General features: G+C 39.4%; 1 protein-coding gene across 1 annotated transcript; it reads right to left on the bottom strand.

Annotated features, from left to right (window-relative positions):
• Positions 1-3049: 3049 nt before the first annotated feature.
• Positions 3050-18855, bottom strand: SGSH (N-sulfoglucosamine sulfohydrolase). The gene is made up of 9 exons (XM_051996648.1): positions 18744-18855; positions 17576-18061; positions 15139-15299; positions 14433-14538; positions 12679-12829; positions 11319-11475; positions 10758-10839; positions 5993-6196; positions 3050-4225 (listed from the first exon to the last, which is right to left on the bottom strand). Exons 1-9 carry the CDS (start codon positions 18853-18855, stop codon positions 3666-3668), a joined length of 2019 nt encoding a protein of 672 aa, XP_051852608.1. The 3' UTR covers positions 3050-3665.

The following is an 18855-nucleotide window of genomic DNA, read 5'->3' as shown; positions in this document are numbered from 1 at the left end:
GAAACAATAAACTGGGAAAACATTTTTACACTCAAAGGTTCTGATAAAGGCCTCATTTCCAAAATATATAGAGAATTGACTCTAATTTATAAGAAATCAAGCCATTCTCCAATTGATAAATGGTCAAAGGATATGAACAGACAATTCTCAGATGAAGAAATTAAAACTATTTATAGCCATATGAAAATATGCTCCAAACCAATGATGGTAAAAGCAAATTGGAGCAAATGCTCCAATTAATCAGAGAAATGCAAATTAAGACAACTCTGAGCTACCACTACACACCTGTCAGATTGGTAGAATGATAGGGAAAGATAATACGGAATGTTGGAGGGAATGTGGGAAAACAGGGACACTGATACATTGTTGATGGAATTGTGAACACATCCAGCCATTCTGGAGAGCAATTTGAAACTATGCTCAAAAAGTTATCAAACTGTGCATACCCTTTGATCCAGCAGTGTTTCTACTGGGCTTATACCCCAAAGAGATACTAAAGAAGGGAAAGGGACCTGTATGTGCCAAAATGTTTGTGGCAGCCCTGTTTGTAGTGGCTAGAAGCTGGAAAATGAAAGGGTGTCCATCAATTGGAGAATGGTTGAGTAAATTGTGGTATATGAATGTTATGGAATATTATTGTTCTGTAAGGAATGACCAGCAGGATGAATACAGAGAGGACTGGCGAGACTTACATGAACTGATGCTAAGTGAAAGCAGAACAAGGAGATCATTATATACCTCAGTATGGAAGTAGATTTCTTCAACAAAGAGATCTAACTCAGTTTCAATTGATCAATGATGGACAGAGCAGCTACACCCAAAGAAAGAACACTGGGAAATGAATGTAAACTGCTTGCATTTTTGTTTTTCTTCCCAGATTATTTTTTTACCTTCTGAATCCAATTCTCCCTGTGCAACAAGAGAACTGTTTGGTTCTGCACACATATATTGTATCTAGGATATACTGTAACCTATTTAACATGTATAGGACTGCTTGCCATCTGAGGGAGGAGGTGATGGGAGGGAGGGGAAAAATCGGAACAGAAGTGAGTACAAGGGATAATGTTGTAAAAAATTACCCTGGCATGAGTTCTGTCAATAAAAAGTTATTAAAAAAAAAAAAGGGAATGGGGAAGACTCCAACTTATTAGCAAGAAAGCCAGCATAATGTAGTAGAAGGCTTTGAAGCCAAGTTTTCTGACTCTAAATCAAATCTCAGTTCTAAAATGTACTATTCATGTGACCTTAGACACCTTATTTAACTTGTCTAGGTCTGAGTTTCCAAATTTCTAAAATCAGTTTAGATGATCTGAATCCTCTTTTAGCTCTAAATCTACAATGATTCTATATGGGGGACTCTGTAGCAGAAAGAACCAATGATGGTAAAAGCAAAATCTGATGCCAAACAGAGTTTGGCAGAGCTGGTGGGTAGGATAGTGAGGAAGATCTCTTGGAACCACCACCTCCAAACAGGTAGGCCTATGTCTTCACTGTTCAACATACATCTACTGCATGGAGATGGGAAGATATTCAAGGGATATAATAAGAAGGAAAGCTTTAATGAAATAATCTTGTCATAACTCCCCCACACACACCCCAGTGAATGCTACATATGGAAGGAACCAAAGAGATCTTCTTCTTATCCAACTTGTTGATTTTACAGAGAAGCACAAAAGTCTTGCCTAGAACACAAAAGATATGTCCATGGTCCAATGGCAAAGCCAGAAGTAGAACCCAGATCCAATGACTACCTGTTCAGAATATTTACTTTTTTCTTGGTGGATTTTCCCCCTCAAATACCATAGTCATTTGCCAATGTCCCATTGGACCCTCCTTTGTAACAAAGAAAAACAATTATGCATAACTGACCAATGGAACCAACAAAGTTTGAAAACATGTCATTTCATATCCATTTACCCTGATTTATCAGTGAAGAAAAGAGATGTATTTTTATGACATCACAGCCTATAAAAGTTTCCATTGTTCCATTAATAATCTGTAAGATAATAGCTTTTTCCTGCTTACTAAAGTGGGGGGAAGACCTTCTGGAGCTTAGTTTCTCCTTTTCCCACCTCTCAGAACCTCTTTGCAGCAAACAACCTTACTTCCAAAGAAGAAAGCAATTGTTGATAATTGTTACAGTGGATTTTAGAGACTAAAATTCTGTAAATTTTGCTAAATTAGAGTAAACTTTTGATAAATGATTCATCTTTGGGTTTGTACCATCCATGGTATGAAGGTTATACTTTCCCTTCACATTCCATTGAGCCTTGGACTCCTGCTTTAAGGAAGAATGGAAATTGGAACATTGGATGGAATATAAACTCACCATAGTTCTCAATAGAGGTTCTTAATCTAGGTCCAAGAACTTAAAAAATGAATATATATGACTATATTTCTATATTTTAAAATAATTTGTTTCTTTTTCAATCTTAAGTATTTTATGCATTTAAAAATACTATTCTAAGGAGCTCAGACTTCACTAAAATGCCAAAATGGTCCAGGACATCAAATGGCTAAGAACTTAAATTCTAGATTTCCCCCACTAGGTTTCCTAGAAGTACTTTTGTGTGGATCGGGGGAGGAGGTAACAAGTATAGGTCAACTCATGTCATAGAACTAATGTTTATCCAAACAAATTAAATTATACCAGAGATAAAGAAATGTCCATCTCTTTAAGTAGTGGTACTTTTGTATTTGAATATTTCTCAAAAAGCCACAATTGTATATATATGTTTTGCATTTTTAAAAATCTGTGTACATATTATTTGCCTCCAGTAAAATGTAATCTCTAGAAGGGGAGGGATTAATTCACTTTTGTCTTTTTATCCCTATCACCTACCACCATATTTTACACACAGAAGGAATTTAATACATGCTTGCTGAATTAAAATGAATGCCTCTGCCACAAAGACAATAGTATTAAACAGGTAAACACAGGGAAACTAAAAGGAATGTCTGCTAAGGGTGATGAATTTGACAGTGGAGAAAAATACAGGAAATGCTATCAAGTTCATGCTCATACAACTGACAACAGAAATCCAAGATGTCTCTAGCTAAGAATGTTTATTAAAATTAATACATCATCTTCTTACCCTGAGAAAGTTTTATGAATCATCTCAATAGGCAGATGCAAAGACCTGATTCCTCTCATATTCCCTCATCCTGTAGAAGCCTGTAAATGGCTGTAAATAATAGAGCTTAATTTCCATTTTAAAAAAATTTCTAGATTTCCTCAAAATTATCTTATAAGAGGCTCTGGAGCCATAAGATCCTCCAAACTTTTAGTACAAGAACCACAGGAAAAAAACTGGACCTTTTTGACCCACAATCTGACTTTCACCAAGACTTTTAGTAACTCTGCTGCCTATTAGGGTCTCTCTTAACAACCTCATCCTTACCCACGACAAGTCAGGCACATTGGTAGTGGTGCTCAAACCACATTACTGTGGTGATACCCGGATGGTCAGTGCAGGGAATGAGGCTTGCTCCTTGCTTGCCTGACCCTATAATAATGTCCAGTCAGAGATCTAGGAATGAGGATTTAGCCTCATTTAGCAGGAATGAGGATTTAGGACAAAAAGATGCTCTCCCTTGGTCCCACTCAATTATCAACAAGGGAAGCCAGGTTTAGAGAAGATAAGCGTTTTTCTCCATGCAAAGGCTCATAGTTCATTATGGAGAGGCTGACATTGGGGAGAGAGCTTCTCTTCCAAGACACCATCTGGAGCACACACCCAGGGGTCATTTGTCTCCCACTGCCATTTGATCAGCTGGGACTTCAGCACTTCTAGCACCTCCATATAGTTGGGGTCAGTGGCTAAGTTCTGGGTCTCCCAAGGGTCTTGTTTCCTGTCATAGAGTTCCCATTGATCTCTGTAATAATAATGGTGGAGGTCTTTATACCAATTTGTATGCTGGCCAGACTTGGTGCGATTAAGCAGGTCCTGGAAGGTGGGGGAAATATAGAAATCCTGGTCAATTGGGAAGGGCATCTTGAAGTTGAGGTTGTGCACTAGATGGAAATTCTGATGGAGAACAGAGCGCATGGGGTAGTACATTGTGATTTCATGGTGACTCTGGCTACTGAAGACTGTGGTCCAGGATGGTTCTGATAGTAGTGCAGGTAAGAGAGAGCGACCAGTAAGGTGGACTTCCTTGGTACCAAAGATGCTATAGCTGGGATATGGTATGGAGAACCAATCCAAGATGGTAGGCACGAGATCTTAAAAATGATAATGATATTAGTTGACATCTGTACAAACTTTCATAGTTACAAAGCATTTTATATACATTAGGATTGATTCTCACAACAACCCCAATAAGCAGATTACAGAAGAATAACAACAGAATGCTAGGGTTGGAGTCAGAAAAAACCTAGATTACAATCATGCTCCTTTGTTACTTATTAAATGTATTATCCAGGACAAGTGTCATGGCCTTACTCAATTTCTTGTATTTCTCTTCTGAGAATCCAATGAAGTGATGCCTTGGAAAGAACTTCACAAATTCTGAAATGTGTCATTTTTTTTTTTTTAACAACTTCTCCCCCTCTCCAATTTAATGATGAGGAAAAGAAGTAAAATGATTTTCTCTGAGGTTACAAAGTAGAGATTACAATTCAGATCTTCTGAAACCAATGCAACCTCTGGAAAGGAACCAGAGGTAACAATGTTCAAGTGTTAGATTTGAAATCAAAAGACGTGGGTTTGAATATCTACTATTTACTGACTGTAAGGTCTTAGATAAGATTTTTTTTCTCAATAGTATTTTATTTTTCCAAACACATATAAAAATAATTTTCAACATTCAACATTTGTATTAAAAATTTTTCTCCTCCCTCCCTTACCTCTGCCCTCCCCAAGAAAGCAAGTAATCTGATATAAAATTTTATATATGTGCAATCTTTTAAAACATATTTCCATATTTATCATGTTGTGCAACAACAATCAAACCAAAAAAAAAGAAAACCACAAAAAAAAAAAGTTTAAAAAGGTGAAAATACTTTGTTTTAATCCACATTCAGTCTCCAGAGTTCTCTCTCTGGAAATGAATGGCATTTTTTATTCCAAGTCTATTGGAATTGCTTAGATAAGATTCTTAACTCTTCCAGATCTTAATTTCCTCATCTCTATAATAAAGGAGTATTACCTTTTAGGGCTTTTCCAATTTTAAACTATGATCCTATGAATTCAGTCTAGTAAAAACTTCAGAAGTTACCAAGAACAACCCTCTACCTTCATATAACATTGAATTAAAATTCTACCAGATAACTTATATCGGATTGCTTGCTGTCTTGGGGAAGGAAGAAAGAACAAGGGAGAAAGAAAAAATATGGAACTCAATATCTTACAAGATGAATGTTGAAAACGCTTTACATGTAATTGTAAAAATAAAATACTTATTGAAATTAAAAAAAAAAAAAAACTATACTAGAGAAATAGATGTAGAATTTGAGACATGTTTCCAAATAAGGAGATTCTAGTTTCTCAGAACCAACCCTGGTGCTCAATAATTTTCACTGTAAGGAAGCTATCCCTTATGTCTTATCCAGAACTCCATGCTATAGCTTGTCTCTTTGTCCACTTGTAATGTCACTTTTTCTTCAGACTTAAAAAAAAAAAAAACTCTTGGGTGACAGGTGGGTGTGAGCCAAGAAGTCACAGAAAGGAGTTCTGTTCTCTGAACATATTGCTTGGGACATAGATGGTTCTTAATAAGCATTTCTTGCTTGACTGATGAGAATATCTCTTAGCCAGAAGCACTGAGAAGAGACAGGGACTGCCCTTTTCTGCTTAAAAGGAAATCAGGCAAGTACAATTTTATTTTCCTTTCTCCATCATGATGTAATGTAAAACTTTTTGATCGGTCCCAGTTTTCTCAATTATTATAAAATTAAAAGGCATCTCAAGGTCTACGCAAAGATGAGTGTATAGCTTTGGATTCCTTTGCAACAAGGGGGTAGATGGAAAGAAGTCAAATGTAGTCTTACCCAAGAGACTGACATAAGTCTCACTGATCTGGCCCCAACGTTTTCGATGCTCTGGAGAAGACACCAACATAGGCTCTGCTATGCCTGACCAGTATAGGTTGGTCCTGCCACTAGGAAAAGGGATACCATTGTCTGAAGTAAAGATCACTAAGGTGTCATTCAAGAAACCAGCTGCATTCAATTCTTTCAGCACCAGTCCAATCCCTGTAGGGAAAGTCAAGAATGAAGGAAATAGGCAACACAATAACTTGTAGACTATAACCCCCTCTCCCCACATCCACCAATAGTTTCCTTTTTGAGGCGCAGAGCCAAGATGATAGAGAGGACACAAGGTTCTTTCTGATTTTCTCTCACAACCCTCAGCTAATTACCAAATTCAGTCTCTGAATTAATTAGTCCTGGACTGTGTAAGAATCCACAAATATTGGGAGTGCAACAAATTACCAGCAGAAGATAATATTGAAAATCGACAGAAAAGGTCTGTTTCAGTTGGGCATGGAGGGAAGTGGCCAAGCACAAGCAGGTCAAGTATGGAGGCCAGCACAGGCAGGGCAGACCCGGGCTGGGGTACAGACTCCACGGGACAGTGCAGACTCCACCCAGCAGAGAACAGAGGAGGAGGAATCTACAGCAGTATTGGATACTCTGACCTGCCTGCAAGCCAGTAGATCAACAGAGAAGTTATAAAACATCCAATATAAATACAAAAGGTAAATAGTGAACCCTGAAGCACCAGAGTCTGGGGGGACCTGGAGTGAGTCAGCATGGACTCATTGTAGCCTCTGCAGCTTGTAGAGGAAGCTTGGAAAACCTCCCTTTCCCTAAAAGCAGATCATAACTTAAAAAAAAAAAAATTGAGTAAAAAGGCAAAGTAAGGGGCAGCTAAGTGGTTCAGTGAAAAGAGCAACAGCCATGAAGTCAGGAGGACTTGAGTTCAAATATGGCCTCAGACACTTAATACTTCCTAACTGTGTGACTCTGGGCAAGTCACTTAACCCTAATTGCCTCAGCAAAAAGAAAAAAAAAAAAGAAAAAGAAAAGAAAAAAAGGCAAAGAGAACTCTGACCATAGATAGTTTCTATGGTGAAAGAGAAGAACAGATTTCCAACCCTGAGGAGATAAAATGTAGATCATCTCCAGATGAAGCCCGATCACACAAGGCTCTCCTAGAAGAAATTAAAAGGGATCTTAAAAGAGAGCTCGAAGAAAAATGGGGAAAGGAAAGGCAAACTTTATAAGAGGATTTGGAAAAGGCATATAATTCACTAAAAGATATATTTGACAAAATAGGAAAAGAAAACAACTCCCTGAAAAACAGAATTTATGAAATGGAAAAAGTAAATAAAAGTATGAAATGGAAAACAGAATTTGTGAAATGGGAAAAAAATTCCATAGAACAAAACAACTCATTCAACTCATTTAAAAACTCAATTGGACAAATAAAAAAAGAAGTTTAAAAAAAGTAAATGAAGAATAATTCATTAAAAAATCAGAATTGAATAAATCAAAATAAATGATTCAATGAGACATCAAGAATCAGTCAAGCAAAACCAAAAAAATGAAAAAATGTAAAATACCTCCTTGGGAAAAGAACTGACCTGGAAAATAGATAGGAGAGATAATCTAAGCATTATTGAACTCTCTGAAAATCATGATGAAAAAGAAAGAGCCTAGACACTATTTTCAGGAACTCATCAAAAAGAACCACCTTAATGTCATAGAATCAGAAGGTAAAATAGCCATTGAAAGAATTCACTAAATATCTCCTGAAAGAGACCCCAAAATTAAAACTCCATGGAATATCGTGGCTAAATTTCAGAACAACTGAACCTAAGAAAAAATATTACAAGCAGTCAGAAAAAACAATTCAAATATCAAGGAGCCACAATAAGGATAACCCAGGATCTAGCAGCTTCTACCTTAAAGGATCAAAGGGCCTGGAATCTAATATTCTGAAAGGCAAAGAAATTTGGAAAGCAGCCAAGAATAAACTACCCCACTAAAATGAGCATTTTCTTTCAGAAAAGAAGATGGGCATTCAAAGAAAAGGATGAATTCCATTTATTTCTGATAAAAAGACCAGAGCTAAACAAAAAAATTGACCTCTAAATATAGGACTCAAAAGAAGCATAAAAAGATAAAAAGAACTCTTGAGAACTGCATTTCTGATATAAGTATATATAGAGAATGCATGTATAATTTGATTTTACTGTTATAATTTAAAAAAGAAACTAGAAGTGGAAAAGGGATTGTACCAAAAAAAAAAAAAAAAAAAGGAAAAGTGGAGACAAAATGAGGGAAATTACATCTCACAAAGAGGCAAAGGAAAACCTATCATATTTGAGGGAAAGAAAGGAGGGGAATAAACGTTGTGTGAATCTTACTCTCATCTGATTTGGCTCAAAGAGAAAATATTAGACATATTTGGTTTACAGAGAAATTTCTCTCACCTTATTGAAAAGTGGGAGGAGAAAGGCAAAAAGGAAAAGGGTAGGCTAAATAGAAGGGAAAACAAAAATAGTAGGGGAAAGGTATAAGAAAGGGGGAGGGACTTCAAAGAGGGAGGGCTGCTTGAGGCAAGTGGTGCTCATCAGTAAAATACTGGGTAGGAGGGAAAGGGAAAAAGGAAAGAGAAAAGTATAATCTGGGGATAATAACATGGCAGGAAATACAGAATTAGTAGTTTTAATGATAAATGTGAGTGGGGTGAACTCTCCCATAAAGCATAAGCAGATAGCAGACTGGATTAAAAGCCAGAATCCTTCAATATGTTGTTTACAAGAAACACATTTAAAGCAGAATGATACATACAGAGTTAAGGTAAAAGACTGGAGCAGAACCTATTATACTTCAGTGAGATCAAAAAAGTAGGAATAGCCATCCTGATCTCAGAAAAAGCAAAAGCAAAAATTGATATAATTAAAAGAGATGAGGAAAGAAACTATATTTTGCTAAAGGGTACCACAGATAATGAAGCAATAGCAATACTAAATATATATGCACCACCTTATCTTGTCATTTTTGTTTATCTCCCTGTAAAACTGGATTCTCTTTGACTTTAGGTTTACATTTTGTGTGAGTGCTCAAAGGGCCAGGCTTTGGGGCTAAATGATATGGCTTTTTTTTCCCCTTCTATTACCCCCATCCCAGGATACATGTACCAAAGAGATACCAAAATAGGCACGGTGGGACTCACTGCTTCTGGCATCACTACACTTTGGTTCCTTCCCAGTGTATTTGGGTGCTTTCAGAACTGCACTTCTAACCTTGGCTCAGATGATAAGGATGTTAGCTTATCAATAATGAGTTACCTCTGGCAGTGGGACACAAGGAAGGAGTCAAAAAATTAGTGCATCCAGGAGCCAATATTTGCTAAGGTTGGTCAAGAACATCTGCCCTTACCAGAGCCACAACAGGGAATTTTTGCCCCTAAAGAGTATATCACCAACAACTCCTCCTGGATCCAGTGACACAAAAAGCATTGAGTCAATGGATAACTTCCAATAAACTAATTATTTTTGATAACAAGGTCTTAAAGACAGTCATTTCTTCAGAGCTCTCTCAATTTAGAGAAGAGGAAATAAAAGTCCAGAATAATGGTCAGAATAGGAAAGTTAGATGGAGGATAGAGGATTTGGTCAAAAAGACTTGAGTTCAAATTCAGCTTCAGACACTTAATAGTTTTGTGACCTTAAGCAAATCACTTAACCCTGTTTGCCTCACTTTCCTCATCTATAAAATGAGCCAGAAAAGGATCACTCTATTACCTCTGCCAAGAAAATTCCAAATAAGATCACAGAGAGTAGGGGGCAACTGAAATAGCTAATCAACAGAAAATTGTAAGAGAAGGTACTAAAATCTGACTCCTAAGTCAGTATTCTTTTAGTTAAGGTGTTGAAATCTGTTGTCCTTTGAGACAACAGAAGCACTACCCCTTTGAGAGCAGTGGTCCCTGTATAATCACTGAATAAAGAGGGGTGGTCTTTTAGTTATTCAAGATGTCCCATCAGATTCCTTTCCCCTTGAAAATTTGAGCTTCTGAAGGAAGGTAAAATCTCTAGGAAAAGGGAGATGGAGGCATCTTTAGGGAGGAAAGGCCCTGCAGCTGGAGCTGAGTTAATGTTTCCCTTACCTTACCTAAAGGTGAGTTGTAGGTAGGGTCCTGCTTCACTTCCTCACAATTCCCTCTTCCTTGGAGTGGCAAATTATGCTGTTCTAGAGCAGCAATCTAGTTCATATTAAAGGGACCAACTTACCAGATTTCCTATTCTTTTCTTAGGCTAAACCAACTTTCAGGTTCTACCTGTTAAGGTCTCTTCCCTTTTTTTACCCCGCAGCTAAGGAATTCTCAGCTTCTAACCATCTCTCATGCTCTAACCTTTTCACCTTAGAAGAATACAAGCATTCTGACCTCTTTTAAAATTTCCCATTCTAGGGAAAAGCTGAAGTCACCTCATCTTAGTCATAGTTTTGGTTCTGACATCACCATGAGAATGGAAACTTCCTCGGATAGGCAATCATGTTCTGTTTTGTATTTTATTTTATTATTTTTTTCTTTCTGGATCCTGCTCTGGCAGGGCTTACCACATAAGTCTCTACAGATGGAGAATTCAATCCATGATGGTCACTGACTCTCTGTTTGAGCTAGGCTACAGTTGCACTGGTAGAGAATGTCTAGACCTAGATGATTCTTGCGGTAACTTCTCCCTGCCTGAAACAAAGCAGAGATCCAGGTTAGGCTCCCTGGCCCTGTTCCTCCCCATACCTTGGTCCATTCGGCCAATGGTGGTGTACTGAGCAGCCAAGTCAGCTCGGGCTGCTGGGGTGTCCGGGATGAAGTAAGGGACCTAGAAAAAGACAAGTAGGTAATAGGTCATAGATATAATGAGGAGGATTGGAAGAATATAGACTAAAGTCTAAAAGGCTGCTGCAAGCAGGAGGAACAGAGGCAACTGAACTTTTCTAGAGAATCTAGACTAATCAGAATGTTATGGGAGATTCATATTCAAACATGGGTTGAACTAGATTATCTGTAAAGTTCCTTCCAATTCTGAAATCCCATGATTTTATAGTTTATTCCTTATGCATATTGGTCTGAAAAGTTTGTTGTCTTATATGAATAAACTGTCCTATTTCCTTATTCCTTTTACTACCATTAATAACAGTATAAACCCAGGAGGCAAGAGTCAACTTGGCCCTTAGGTCCAAATTCCTGTTCTTGTGAGCTTCACAACATATATTTGGAGCTGCAGGCTCAAAAAAGGGAATGAATTCAGTGGAATCCCTAGAGGTAAAAAGAGTTGAGATAGAGGAGGACCTATATTACCTTTACATCCTCTGGGGCATAAGTTTGCGGCACCCAGTCAGGGATCCACCCCATCCCACTCTCTCCATTGCCAAACTTTTCACAGAAGGGTCCATACATTGGCTGAGAATGCCCACATCGGTGAGGATCGTGGAAAGCAACATAGAGGAAGAAAGGCCTGAGAAGTAGAAGGAATGAATCAAAACTACAATTAAGACAAGGTTCTTCACAGGCTAGTCAGAGCTCTTTCCATCCAGCCACATCAATGTTCCTGCCTATTAACCTAAATGGCTCTATTATTCCAGCTTGGGTCCTGTTCATAGCATTGTTGATGCCTCTCTACTCAACATTCTTGTTTTGTTCCAGCGCTAGGGTCTCTTTATGCCCCAATTTTAAACCAGATCCTTATATAATCCAATACAACACTTAACACTTAAATATGTGTATTATTGTTTTTCTTTCTTTTTTTCTCCTTTTTTTTTGATTAAAGCTTTTTATTTTCAAAACATATGCATAATTTTCAACATTCATCTTTGCAAAACCTTGTGTTCCAAATTTTTTTCCTTCTCTTCTTCCCACCCCCTTCCCTTGACAACAAGTAATCCAATATATTAAACATGTGCAATTCTTCTACATATATTTCCACCATTATCATGCTGCTGGTATAAATTGTTGTGCCAGGTGCTGGGGAAGATTTAAAATTTAGATAAATTTCTAATCGGAACAGAAGTGAGTGCAAGGGATAATGTTGTAAAGAAATTTTTTTCAAAATTAAAAAAAATAATAATAATGATAAATTTCTGCTTGACAATAAGTCAATTAATAAAATTGTATGAAATCCAGGAAGGAATTCAGACAACATACTAATATGTTTATTACACAACAATATGTAATAAGTATATTAGTCAAGTCAACAACCATTTAGTAAGAGCTTATTATGTGCCAGGCATTATGCTAAACACTGGAAAAAGAGAGGAGGGAGGAAAACAGAAATAAATGCTTTTTGGTTAATGAGTAACAAAGCAAAGTTCCATATCAAATTAAGGGACCAAAGTGTTACCTACTAGCGGAAATCAAGAAAAACTTTAGGGAAGAGGGTATTTGAGTTGGACTTTAAAAGATGCAAAACCATTGAATGGATACAGATTAGGAGTGGAAACTTTCCAGAAACAAAAAAATGCCTAGCATAGGTACTTGGGCATGGCAACCTAGTATATGCTTGCACACACCTGTTCCCCGTCTTCCAAACTCCAAGCAGAGGTAATTATGCAGATATATAAGAATTAATCTCAATAAAAGTTCTGGAGTGACAAGCTGTGGTATTAAGCCCTGGAAGGCCTGAGAGTCTGGGGACTGAGAGTGGAGGGACAAAGGCTCCCACCTGTCATCCTGGGTCTCGAGAAATTTTCGGACCAGAAGCTTTATGCGGGTGATGTTTCTCCCCACCTGGAGAATGGAGCCATTTTCTTCTGTGTAGGCAAAGTCAAATGGATATACTGGTTCTGGTCCAACATGCTTCTTCCCAATGATACCTAGAAAGGATAGCGCAATAAGCTGATAGGAGAAAGAGCAAAAAAGGGGAGAGCCTGGAGTACCTCAGCTTCTTTACCTAAAAAATGAGAAAGTTGTATTTTCTCATTCATTTCTAGAATCATCCCTCAGATCCTTTCCAACTCTAGACCTATAATCCCATAATCCATGTGACCTTTCTTTTCCATTATACCTGTTGCCATTTAAGTACTGCTACAGTGCCATATGTATTGTTTTCTACGTGGACTCAGAGGAACAGCAATCAGAGACATTGGAGACTGTCTGCCAAAAACCTAATGTGATTTTAGATATGTTAAGATCATAAATGAAGTAAGGGACAGTTCTCCTGCATTCTGCCCTGTTTGGACCATATTTAGAAAACTGAGTTCAATTTTGGGTACCACATTTTAAATGAAATGTTAGTAAGGAAGAGAGAGCATTTAGAGGAAGGGCAGCAAAATGGCACAGTGAATACAGGTCCAGACTGGGAGTCAGGAAAACTCATCTTCCTGAGTTAAAATCTGACCTCAGACATTTACTAATTGTATGTTTTTGAGGAAATCACTTAATCCTGTTTGCATCAGTTCCTTATCTGTAAAATGGATTGGAGAAGGAAATAGCAAAACCATTCCAGTATCTTTGCCCAAAATACCCCAAATGGGGTCACAAAGAGTCAGACATGACTGAACAACAGTCCAGAGGAGGGTGATCAAGACAGTGAGGAACCAGGAAATCATATAATATGAGGGCAAGGTCAAGGATATTGTAAGATTATAGACTTGAAAGCTAGAAAGCTCAGAAACCATATTCATTTCTCTGCAGTCCATACTCTGGACCTCCTCTACCATTACCTAGAAATCTTTTCTGAGGCTTGATCAAGTCCTGGAATTCACATATCTGAGGGTTAGGAAGGAATTCAGAGGCCATACTCATTCCTCTTCAGGATATACACTGGAACTGACTGACTGGATTCTTCCAGGCTATTTAAGGAGGGTACCTATGTCTCCCATGTCTCTTTCCTTTCCAGATTACACTCTGAATCAGAAGCAGTCTCCATACCTAGAGAAACTAAATGACCACTCATGGAGAATTTTATAAAGGAGTTCCTATTTAAATATGATTAGGCCTAAATGTCTTTTAAGGTTGATTCTAAAACTGAAATTCTATGGTTCTCTGTTTTCTTTGGCAGGCAGATTAGTGTAGTGGACAGAAGAGACAGCTATAAAGTCAAGAAGAGAGCTTCAAGTCAAACCTCTGAGGCATATTGGTTGTGCCATCCTATGATAAGTCAATAATCTCTCAGGATCCCAGGTAACTTTCCAAGATCATAAGTTGAAAAAACAGGTGCTAATTTACCTCACCAAAGGGAATTTCTTCCCTAGGAGTTCTGTAAACCAATAAAGTCATAAGTCCAGACCTAAACAAAAAGTATCCATAGAGCAAGACTTTGGTAATTGGAGGTAGAGTCAATTCTCTGTGTGACCTTGGATAATGCTTTAACTCCCTTGGTCCTCAGTCTCTCCTTCTGTGAAGTAGGAGGAATCTCAAGAATTATGGAAAACAGAAAGTAGCCACCTTTCCCCCATTCCCACCCAAGCTCCTAACCTGTGCGAACTTTAGCCTGGCTGAGAAGCAGAGGCAGACTTTGCACCTTGTCAAAGGAATTGAAATGATGGTCGTTCTGGTGTAAGCCGTACATCCCATTCTGATGCTGTAAGGAAAGCTACCATGAGCCAAGACTCTCAACCAGGCTGTCCCTATCAATCAGATGAAGTATAGCATCTCTCTTCCTAGTTAACCAATTTAGAACTTAGCTTGCCAGTGCATATGAAGGCTCTATCTTTATACTTCTCCTTCTTCTCATCCCCTCTGAGCTCTTTTGTCTTGGTCCAAAGACTTCCATGTTATTAGCATGGAAGCAATGTTATTAACAAACCTCTTTAATCCTGCTTCCCCAGAAAGAAATAACCAAGACATAAAACTTTTCTGTATGGAATTTGACAGTTTTTTATTCACAATTATAAAGAAAGTGGCTTACAATGAAACAGTTCTGATGAAGGACATAAGAAAGATGAAAGGGTCAAGGAGATTCCTAGACCCTATTAGCAAGGCATGGCCCTATTAAAGTAAACCGTACTATTAGTGGGGTTTTTTTTGGTGAAAACGAGAAGAATGGCCTCTCCATTCCTAGATTCGGTTCATAATCCTAAGAGTGCACCCTACTCAAAGAATTCTTCCTTTGACTGTTCTCTTCTTAACCATCCTATTCTCCTCCTCCCCTCTCCAATCCTCAACATGGATATTTGTTTACCTGTGGCAAGCCAGTCAGCAGGCTAGCACGACTTGGAGAGCAGCTACTGACTGAGGTGAAGGCATTATGAAAGATCAGGCTCCTTTGTGCCAAAGCATCCAGGTGTGGAGTGGAGATTGCAGTGTTGTTGTATGTACCGCTCTCAAAGCCTCCATCATCCGCTGCCAATGGGAGGGGAAACAGGGAAGGCACTGTGAGCTGAGAGATTTGAGAGTAATAAAGCCATTCATGAGGATTCATTATGGAATTTAGGAATGCTGACTTTTGGTATCCTAGTGAATTGTACCTGCATGGCCAAGTTTGGTGGAGGAATCCTAAGTAAGGCTGGTACTAAGGCTTTTATGTGCAGTAGACAGCAATGGAGGAGAAACACATATTCAGGATACGGGGAGATTCTGTGCAATGGAGGGACTGAATGAAGGTACCAGAGATCAGATAAGCACTCCCAGAGACAGTAATAAATTTGGCTCATCCAATGGATAGCATAGTAGACTAGAAATCAGGAAAATTGGGTTCTAATCCCACTAACACCACTTATTTAATTAATTGTGTTAGTTTTGACAGGCCATTTAATTTCTCTCAGTCTTGGTTTCCTCATCTGTAAAATAGAATTAATACTTACAGTATTTATCTCACAGAGCTGTTGGAAGGCTCAAATAATACATGTAAAAAACAAGGTAAACTTCAAAAAATGATACACAAATATCAGTTACAATAATTTCAACAATTTTATTGAATACTTTATTATATAATTTAATACTAGTTGTTATATTGTTATGTTATATTTTAGATATAAATAGATATTATGTATTAATAATAAAATAAATGGTTTATTATTATTATTATGGCCTTGTTGCTAAATGTTGAACCTATCAGCCATTAAGTCTCAGTCCCTTTGTCATCTATACATCTATTTAATGAGTCCCTACACTGCTATTTACAATTAGCTGCTATTCTTTGAACAAGACACAATCTTTTTGAGTTTTGGGTTTCTTCAAATGCAAAATGGAGGTGATTCTTGCACTTCCTGTCTCACAAGAGTAAGGAAAATCTTTATAAACCTTAAAGGGTTAAATAAATGAGTAAATATCATATTTACCCTAGTGGGGTTGTTGAATCTGGGGTGGAAATGGGGTGTGCTGTAAACAGACGAGTCTATTCTAGGATTTCTGGAAGAATGGCTATGAGTTTTTCTCTACAGATGGCCTTCCTATCCATGGCGAAAATGAGAGAGGAAGAAATGTGTCTATCCCAGTTGTGACAGTTTAATTGATGGTTTGTGTCTTCCACTCCCCTGGGGGTTCTGAGAAGCATGTGATCGTGGCAGGGATTTGGGACACAGATACCATTATAAGAGCCATTGTTGAAAAGACTAAGAAGGTGGATTATGGGGAAGTGAAGAGCTGTTTGTTTGCCAATGAACTGACAGGTCTGCTAGGAGGCCTAGAAATATGTATTTCTAACACTGATTTTACAGTAGGAACAAGGACTGATTGGCAAAGGGCCAGGCCCAGAAATAAGCTGTTTTGTGGTTTCATCTATCACAAGGGCAGAGTCCTAACCACCAAAACAGGAAGTCTCAGAAAAAAAAAAAAAACTAATCCTGGGTAGAATTTCAGATTTTCAGTGGAGAGGGAGAGGGATGTGTGTGTGTTGCTCGTTTGTACAGATCTCTCACTCAACTCAGTGATCTCCACGTCATTGTTCCACTATCAGAGCCCAGAACCCAGGGGAAGGGAGAAGAGTGTAAGAAAGCAAGGGCTCCCCCTTTAAGTATCAACCTAGAGGTTTCAGATGGGGTAGAATGGGTGGAACTGGAGGATGAATCCAAAGTCACTCTCCACCCTGAACCACGCGGGAACTGGTGCGGAGTTAGAGCCAGAAAGCTACTTATTTGGGCAAGAGAGGGTGAAGACATCCAACAGGAGAGAAAGTGGGGGGGAGGAAAAAAGGGTGAGAAGAGGGGAGGGGGCCGGAGGGAGATTTAGTGCAACAGCGCAGAGCCTGAGGACCGTGTTATTGAAGCTGAAATGTGCCCCGGAACAGTGCGGAAGAAAGTGAGAGGAGATGGGGGAGGTGAAGTGGCAACCTGGTTCTTAGTGGGAGCCCCAGACAAGAAGGAAATGGAGTTTGGTACCGCCACATTCCAAGCAGTCATTAAGGATCTTTGTGCTAGCAGGGAGGGGCGTGGTGTGGTGAGCGGTGAGGGAAGGGGAAGGGTCTTGGCTAGGAGATTACCGGGGAATCGGGTCTGGCCCCAGCGTCACTGCTTGGGTTGCAGCTTCCGGGGTTGCGCTGCAAGCCCGGTACCGGAGGTGACCCCGGGATGAAGGCGTGCCCTGCCCCTGCCTGGGTAGCGAAGAGATGCCCAAGGCATCCCTGGCGAGGCCAGGTTTGCACTGAGGAAGGGTCTGTCGGCTACCAGAGTGCTACTCACCCAGGATCAGCAATACGTTCCGGTGGTTTGGTCGCAGCCCCAGGCACACGCCGAGAACTAAGAGCGAGACGCAACAGGAAAGCTGGGACCCGGGCATGACGATGCGCCCCAGGGCCACATAGGCAGCTCCAGCTCCTCCTCCCAGTACCCCACTTCGTGGTAGTCTGGGGCGATGGGAGTTTGTTTTGTCTCCTGGCCCAGCTCCTCCTACCGCGGTCACATGAGCAGGGCCAGAGACGTACAGTCCTGTTAGCACTTCTTTGCCCCTTCCTTCCCCCTTTCTCTCCCCCCCCCCCCACTCCCCACTTCTGTTCCCCAGAGCTGGAATCCTCGGAGGATTGAGACGGTCCGGGTCGGGGGCGCAAGGTGAGTCCCTTACCTTGGCAGTCCCCGATCCTGCGGGAGGGGGCACAAGAGAGTTGGCAGAGAAGAGGGGACAGGGATTGAAATAGTTTGATGTTCTGGCAACTCCAGGGAAATGGGACGCTCACCCGGAGGAGCCAAGGAGAATCCATTCTCAAAAGCCTCCTTCCCCCCTGGGGACATGGAGACAGAAAGTTATGGATTGGTATTCGGTCTTTTAGTAATTAGCAGTGTGATCATGGGCACTAAACCTGGACCTCTGTATAAAAAAAAAGGATACTAATGCCGAAGAAACTGAGCAAGACAGAGATTAGAGACCAATTCAATAGCTTATTAAATGGAGAGAAATACTGGGACTAATGGATCCCCAGGGCTAGACGAGACTATCATCTCAAAGAGTCTAGCCCCGAGTATTGGGACAGCAAGCTTTTTTATAGAATAACAAGAACAATGACATAGTGGAGGTACCTAGGTGGGGATAACCTAATGGAGGGAGGTTACTGATGTTCTAATGACATCTAAAATGGAAAAACCTTTATCTTGTCAAACATTAAGAAGGAATGTCTATAAAACCTTTATCTCAAACATTAAGAGGGAAAGGTTATAACCCAAGGCAGAATAACCAAATTGGAGAAACTGGGTCACAACATTAAAAGGGAACTTTGCGTAACATTTTCGTGTAGGATTTAGTTTCAGGATCGTGTGGGATAATATGCAGCAAATTCTCGAGTGCTATGTTAGTATTATTAGTTGTTCTAGTAACTCTAAAAAGTTAAGTGTATCTTCCTGAGCTGCTCAAGAGTACGGGCCCCTGAGAGCCCCTGAACTGGAGTGGAAGGAGTCCCAACCACGCTGAAGTTGGGACTCTTGGCAAGAAGCTTGGGAATGAGTACAAAGTCCATTGATGGATTTACCAT

Source organism: Antechinus flavipes, chromosome 4 (assembly GCF_016432865.1).
Source record: "Antechinus flavipes isolate AdamAnt ecotype Samford, QLD, Australia chromosome 4, AdamAnt_v2, whole genome shotgun sequence".
NCBI lineage: Eukaryota > Metazoa > Chordata > Mammalia > Dasyuromorphia > Dasyuridae > Antechinus > Antechinus flavipes.
This window is presented reverse-complemented; position numbering and strand designations above follow the sequence as displayed.